This window comes from Sebastes umbrosus, unplaced genomic scaffold, assembly GCF_015220745.1.
Source record: "Sebastes umbrosus isolate fSebUmb1 unplaced genomic scaffold, fSebUmb1.pri scaffold_187_arrow_ctg1, whole genome shotgun sequence".
In the NCBI taxonomy this organism is placed as follows: Eukaryota; Metazoa; Chordata; class Actinopteri; order Perciformes; family Sebastidae; genus Sebastes; species Sebastes umbrosus.
Window position 1 is genome coordinate 20001 of NW_023618497.1, and position 8027 is coordinate 28027.

General features: G+C 50.1%; 1 protein-coding gene across 1 annotated transcript in view; it reads right to left on the reverse strand.

The window, feature by feature from the left end:
- ccdc180 (coiled-coil domain containing 180) overlaps window positions 1–7811 on the reverse strand; it is a 21583-nt gene extending 13772 nt beyond the window's left edge. Inside the window, exons 1-12 of the mRNA XM_037763184.1 lie at window positions 7802–7811; window positions 6207–6339; window positions 6049–6128; window positions 5758–5846; window positions 5159–5278; window positions 4342–4515; window positions 3907–4022; window positions 3403–3529; window positions 3216–3286; window positions 2827–3115; window positions 1808–1974; window positions 1502–1671 (exon numbers count right to left, since the gene is read on the reverse strand). Of these exons, the coding sequence (XP_037619112.1) occupies window positions 1502–1671; window positions 1808–1974; window positions 2827–3115; window positions 3216–3286; window positions 3403–3529; window positions 3907–4022; window positions 4342–4515; window positions 5159–5278; window positions 5758–5796 (1273 nt within the window). The 5' untranslated portion in view covers window positions 5797–5846; window positions 6049–6128; window positions 6207–6339; window positions 7802–7811. The remainder of the gene's footprint in view (window positions 1–1501; window positions 1672–1807; window positions 1975–2826; window positions 3116–3215; window positions 3287–3402; window positions 3530–3906; window positions 4023–4341; window positions 4516–5158; window positions 5279–5757; window positions 5847–6048; window positions 6129–6206; window positions 6340–7801) is intronic.
- Between the last annotated feature and the right edge of the window lie 216 nt (window positions 7812–8027).

Consider the following 8027-nt stretch of genomic DNA (forward strand, 5'->3'; position numbering starts at 1 on the left):
GGTAGACAAGAGGTAGTCCAGGTAGACAAGAGGTAGTCCAGGTAGACAAGAGGATGTCCAAGTAGACAAGAGGAAGTCCAGGTAGACAAGAGGATGTCCAAGTAGACAAGAGGTAGTCCAGGTAGACAAGAGGATGTCCAAGTAGACAAGAGGTAGTCCAGGTAGACAAGAGGAAGTCCAGGTAGACAAGAGGTAGTCCAGGTAGACAAGAGGTAGTCCAGGTAGACAAGAGGAAGTCCAGGTAGACAAGAGGAAGTCCAGGTAGACAAGAGGATGTCCAAGTAGACAAGAGGTAGTCCAGGTAGACAAGAGGATGTCCAAGTAGACAAGAGGTAGTCCAGGTAGACAAGAGGTAGTCCAGGTAGACAAGAGGTAGTCCAGGTAGACAAGAGGTAGTCCAGGTAGACAAGAGGTAGTCCAGGTAGACAAGAGGAAGTCCAGGTAGACAAGAGGTAGTCCAGGTAGACAAGAGGCAGTACAAGTAGACAAGAGGAAGTCCAGGTAGACAAGAGGTAGTCCAGGTAGACAAGAGGAAGTCCAGGTAGACAAGAGGAAGTCCAGGTAGACAAGAGGAAGTCCAGGTAGACAAGAGGTAGTCCAGGTAGACAAGAGGAAGTCCAGGTAGACAAGAGGAAGTCCAGGTAGACAAGAGGAAGTCCAGGAAGACAAGAGGAAGTCCAGGTAGACAAGAGGAAGTCCAGGTAGACAAGAGGAAGTCCAGGAAGACAAGAGGAAGTCCAGGTAGACAAGAGGTAGTCCAGGAAGACAAGAGGAAGTCCAGAAAGACAAGAGGAAGTCCAGGAAGACAAGAGGAAGTCCAGGTAGACAAGAGGAAGTCCAGGAAGACAAGAGGAAGTCCAGGTAGACAAGAGGTAGTCCAGGTAGACAAGAGGAAGTCCAGGTAGACAAGAGGAAGTCCAGGAAGACAAGAGGAAGTCCAGGTAGACAAGAGGAAGTCCAGGTAGACAAGAGGAAGTCCAGGAAGACAAGAGGAAGTCCAGGTAGACAAGAGGAAGTCCAGGTAGACAAGAGGAAGTCCAGGAAGACAAGAGGAAGTCCAGGTAGACAAAAAAAAAGGAAAAAGTCATAATAAAGTCAACTTTTTGAGAAAAAAAGAAAATAACACATAAAATGACTTCTTTATAATATTATGACTTTATTCTCTAAATCTCAGATTAATTTTTTTTCTCGATGTGGCCCTAATACTCCGTCGTACCGTCGTACCATAGACCTACAACAATGATTAATAAAAATGAAAACGTAAACAAAGAACAGTTCTTCATTTCCATATTTATAAATCCACCTGGAGCCTCTGGAGAGGAGCTGAGGAGCTGCAGGCTGGAGACCGCTGTCGGGTATAAACACTAAATCCTGGTTCCTGCTAACGCTCAAACCTCGTTCCTTTATCTCAAAATGTCTATAACGTGTGTGTGTGTGTGTGTGTGTGTGTGTGTGCGTGCGTGCGTGCCTGCGTGCGTGCGTGCGTGCGTGTGTGTGTTACCCAGGCGAGGCTGGTACTTGTGGGTCAGGATGTGTTTGGGGTTCAGCTGCTGCAGTTGGAGCTCCTGCTCCAAACGCACCGCCTCCTTCCTGTCTGTCACCATGGCAACGGCGGAGCCTAAGACGTCACGGAAACGCTGCTCCAGGTCATCCAAGACCAGCGTCCTCATCCTGGAACACACACACACACACACACACACAAACACACACTACTGAATTTAGTCGTTTTCATGACGAGATGCTGGAAACACACATACCATCTCTTCTGTTGCCATGGTGATATGTGTGTGTGTGTGTGTGTGTGTACCTGCTCAGTGAGTGTGTGAGCAGCTCCACAGGAAACAGGCTCAGGTGTGTTTCCTGCTGCAGGTCGGGGGCGGGGCATCTGAAGGCATGGCCACGATAAACCACACCCCTGGATGATGTAAGCGTGACATCACTGCTGATGTCACAGAGCTCCAGCAGAGAGGACTCTGCCTACACACACACACACACACACACACAGACACACAGACACACACACACACACAGATACACACACACACACACAGACACGCACACACACACACACACAGACACGCACACACACACGCACACACACACACACACACACACACACACACGCACACACACACACACACACACACAGACACGCACACACACACACACACACACACACACACAGACACGCACACACACACGCACACACACACACACACACACACACACACACACACAGACACACACACACAGATACACACACACACAGACACACACACACACACACACAGATACACACACACACACAGACACGCACACACACACACACACACACAGACACGCACACACACACACGCACACACACACACACACACAGACACACACACACAGATACACACACACAGACACGCACACACACACACACACACACACACAGACACGCACACACACACAGACACGCACACACACACGCACACACACACACACACACACAGACACACACACACACAGATACACACACACACAGACACGCACACACACACACACACACACACACACACACAGACACGCACACACACACACACACACACACAGATACACACACACACACACACACAGACACGCACACACACACACACACACACACACACACACACAGATACACACACACACAGACACGCGCACACACACACACACACACACACACACACACACACACACACAGACACGCACACACACACACACACACACACACACAAACACACACACAGGTTTATTTCTGGACCAATCAGAAGTCGGTCATTGTTTTGTCACTGATCAGAGCTTCACCTCTGCCAGCCAATCCTGAGAGGGCTGGGCGGAGTCTGGGTCATCCTGACAGCTGATTGGATGATTCTCCGTCACCTCCTTTGGTTTCTGGAGTTCAGCTCCCTCAACGGGTTCAGACTGGACCGGACCAGGGAGGAGGTTCCGACCCAGCCGAGGGGATGAAGACAGGAGGTTCCGACCCGGCCGAGGGGATGACGGGAGGAGGTTCCGACCCGGCCGAGGGGATGACGGGAGGAGGTTCCGACCCAGCCGAGGGGATGACGGGAGGAGGTTCCGACCCGGCCGAGGGGATGGCGGGAGGAGGTTCCGACCCGGCCGAGGGGATGGCGGGAGGAGGTTCCGACCCGGCCGAGGGGATGACGGGAGGAGGTTCTGACCCCGCCGAGGGGGATGGCGAGAGGGGGTTCTGACCCGGTCCTGGATATGAGGGGATGAACTTCTGCAGTTCTTCTGGACTCTGAGGAGGAAGAACATCTCATTGTTTGTTAACTGTAACACCTATAAACGCCCTACAGTAAAGTTAGGGACGGTTGCTAGGGTGACGTGTGTTTGAGGCGTGGTTGCCGTGGTTACCGGTGTGTAGGCGGGGCTGAGGTGGTAGAAGGAGCAGAGGCTGCTGCTGTAGGAGAGGAGCTCCTCCAGGAGGAGAGACGGGAGGAGGTCCAGTACCTCCCACTGATCACACACACACTGACTGCAGCTGCACACACACACACACACTGCTGTTATATATACGTGGTTAAACTTCGTCACGTCACCAAACGCCTCTCGCTCTTTTTCTTCTGTTTACGTCCTGTAACCACGGGAACGAACGTAACTCACGCTCGTACTTTCACTTCCTGTCATAGCTTCAAAATCAACCAATGGATGAGCAGTATTATTCTTGAATACTACTTCCTGTTTCCACCATCAACCCTTCAAAATAAAACAGGATATTGACTGTACCTTTCCAGCTGTCATGAAGTCACTCACTAACTAACTCACATATTTACAGACATCTGAACATCAGTTTCATTACAATACCTGGTTACACCTGCATTAGCATTAGCATTAGCATTAGCATGTGTCCTGCAGTACCTGTGTTTGACGTCCTGCAGGTAGTGGACAGTTTTGTCCAGAGACGTCTTCAGAGCGTCCTCACTGCTCTCCTGACGGAGTCCACCGAGCAGCTCGTCCAGACGCTCCGTCTTCCTCTGACAACACAACAGAAAAGCATCATGGGAAATCACATCCTGTGTGAGTCGGTGAGGTCAGACTCACCTGTGTGACTCAGTGAGGTCAGACTCACCTGTGTGAGTCGGGGAGGTCAGACTCACCTGTGTGACTCAGTGAGGTCAGACTCACCTGTGTGAGTCGGTGAGGTCAGACTCACCTGTGTGACTCGGGGAGGTCAGACTCACCTGTGTGACTCGGGGAGGTCAGACTCACCTGTATGAGACAGTGAGGTCAGACTCACCTGTGTGACCCGGTGAGGTCAGACTCACCCGTGTGGCTCAGTGAGGTCAGACTCACCTGTATGAGCTGCTGCTGTGAGCGTCTGAGGTCGTCCAGGTGTTGCTGTAGTTCTTCTTCTCTCCTCTCTAACCTGCGGCAGTGCGTCTCCCATAGCAACGCTGCTCCTCGCATCACAACAAACACACACCTGCTGAGACTGACAGCACGACGGGCTGCAGAGTCCCAGCACAGCTGCAGACAGACAGGTAGACAGACAGACAGACAGACAGACAGGTAGACAGACAGACAGACAGACAGACAGACAGACAGACAGGTAGACAGACAGACAGACAGACAGACAGACAGACAGACAGACAGACACAGACAGACAGGTAGACAGACAGACAGACAGACAGGTAGACAGACAGACAGACAGACAGACAGACAGGTAGACAGACAGACAGACAGACAGACACAGACAGACAGGTAGACAGACAGACAGACAGACAGGTAGACAGACAGACAGACAGACACAGACAGACAGGTAGACAGACAGACAGACAGACAGACAGACAGACAGACAGACAGACACAGACAGACAGGTAGACAGACAGACAGACAGACAGACAGACAGACAGACAGACAGACAGGTAGACAGACAGACAGGCAGAGAGACAGACAGGTAGACAGACAGACAGACAGACAGGCAGACAGACAGACAGACAGGTAGACAGACAGACAGACAGACAGACAGACAGACAGACAGACAGACAGACAGACAGGTAGACAGGTAGACAGACAGACAGACAGACAGACAGGTAGACAGACAGGTTATATGTATGTTCAGGTGTACATTCAGACGTTGTAATAAAAGGTGACGGTTTGTGTGACTGACATCGACAGCAGCCAGTCGGTCTTCGTCCTGCCTCTGGCTTCGTCCAATCAGAGAGAGGAGTTGAGAGCTGACGACGTCGTTCACCTCGTCCTCTGACAGCTGCAGAGCTGAGAGCTCCTCCTGAAGCAACAATAGAACATAATATGATATAATATAATACATTATAATATAATATAATATAATACATTATAATATATTATAATATATTATATTATAATGTATTATATTATAATACATTATAATATAATATAATATAATGTATTATAATATATTATAATATAATATAATATATTATATTATAATATATTATATTATATTATAATGCATTATAATATAATATAATATATTATATTATAATGTATTATATTATAATATAATACATTATATTATAATATGATATAATATAATACATTATAATAAAATATATTATAATATAATACATTATAATATAATATAATATAATATATTATAACATAATATATTATAATATATTATAATATAATATATTATATTATAATATAATACATTATAATATAATATAATATCATATAATATAATATAATGCATTATAATCTAATCTAATCTAACTGTGTCTTCACCTCACAGCGCTCCACCTCAGCCAGTCGATTCTGCCACATCTGTTCATAACAACAACGCAGCTGATGGAGGAGGTCACCATGACGACCGTCTGAACACACACACACACACACACACACAAACACACGCACACACACACACACACACACACACACACACACACACACACACACACACACACACATTAAAACATGATGAACTTCCTGTTTGTCTCCAGGATGGAACCAGAACCAGAACCAGAACCAGAACCAGAACCAGAACCAGAACCAGAACCAGGAAGTGAAGCCAGTTACCGATCAGCTGATTGACGGCTGTCAGCTGGTTGAACCAATCAGAGACCAGAGCAGTGGAGCAGGAGGGCGGAACCAGAGAGCTGAAACAGAGACACTGATTGGATGCCTGACGCAGACGGTGCCACGACCTCATCGTTGCTATTAACCAATCAGATTACCAGATCTGAGAGATGATGTCATCACGTCGTTCTGTTAGATCTCCTGTCGTCTCCTGGAACCGGCTGACCCGAGACCGGGACCGGGACCAGCTGACCCGGGACCGGCTGCTGCTCCTCACTGCTGCAGAGACTCCTACAACACAATACTACTAGTTTTACTGCTAGTAGTACTACTAGTTTTACTACTAGTAGTACTACTAGTAGTACTACTAGTTTTACTACTAGTTTTACTACTAGTATTACTACTAGTATTACTACTAGTATTACTACTAGTTTTACTACTAGTAGTACTAGTAGTACTACTAGTTTTACTACTAGTATTACTACTAGTATTACTACTGATACTCCTGCTGTGACAGTATGAGACAGTATCATCTGGACCCGTCCAGAACCTGGCTCCCCACCCACCTGAAGCAGTCTAGAACCTGGCTCCTGACCCACCTGAAGCGGTCTAGAACCTGGCTCCCCACCCACCTGAAGCAGTCTAGAACCTGGCTCCCCACCCACCTGAAGCAGTCTAGAACCTGGCTCCCCACCCACCTGAAGCAGTCTAGAACCTGGCTCCCCACCCACCTGAAGCAGTCTAGAACCTGGCTCCTGACCCACCTGAAGCGGTCTAGAACCTGGCTCCTGACCCACCTGAAGCGGTCTAGAACCTGGCTCCCCACCCACCTGAAGCAGTCTAGAACCTGGCTCCTGACCACCTGAAGCGGTCTAGAACCTGGCTCCCCACCCACCTGAAGCGGTCTAGAACCTGGCTCCCCACCCACCTGAAGCGGTCTAGAACCTGGCTCCCCACCCACCTGAAGCAGTCTAGAACCTGGCTCCTGACCCACCTGAAGCGGTCTAGAACCTGGCTCCCCACCCACCTGAAGCAGTCTAGAACCTGGCTCCTGACCCACCTGAAGCGGTCTAGAACCTGGCTCCCACCCACCTGAAGCAGTCTAGAACCTGGCTCCTGACCCACCTGAAGCGGTCTAGAACCTGGCTCCCCACCCACCTGAAGCAGTCTAGAACCTGGCTCCCCACCCACCTGAAGCAGTCTAGAACCTGGCTCCCCACCCACCTGAAGCAGTCTAGAACCTGGCTCCCCACCCACCTGAAGCAGTCTAGAACCTGGCTCCCCACCCACCTGAAGCAGTCTAGAACCTGGCTCCTGACCCACCTGAAGCGGTCTAGAACCTGGCTCCTGACCCACCTGAAGCAGTCTAGAACCTGGCTCCTGACCCAACCTGAAGCGGTCTAGAACCTGGCTCCTGACCCACCTGAAGCGGTCTAGAACCTGGCTCCCCACCCACCTGAAGCAGTCTAGAACCTGGCTCCTGACCCACCTGAAGCGGTCTAGAACCTGGCTCCCCACCCACCTGAAGCGGTCTAGAACCTGGCTCCCCACCCACCTGAAGCGGTCTAGAACCTGGCTCCTGACCCACCTGAAGCGGTCTAGAACCTGGCTCCCCACCCACCTGAAGCAGTCTAGAACCTGGCTCCTGACCCACCTGAAGCGGTCTAGAACCTGGCTCCCCACCCACCTGAAGCGGTCTAGAACCTGGCTCCCCACCCACCTGAAGCGGTCTAGAACCTGGCTCCCCACCCACCTGAAGCGGTCTAGAACCTGGCTCCTGACCCACCTGAAGCGGTCTAGAACCTGGCTCCCCACCCACCTGAAGCGGTCCCACAACTGGGAGACCCTGCTCCTCCTCCAGCGACCCAGCTGGTCCTCCCAGTGCAGACGGAGGAGTGACTCCTGCTGCAGGTTCTCCTCCTGGAGGAGCAGCAGCAGACGGGCCGCGCTGCGACGGTTCGCCAGGAGACACTGATTCA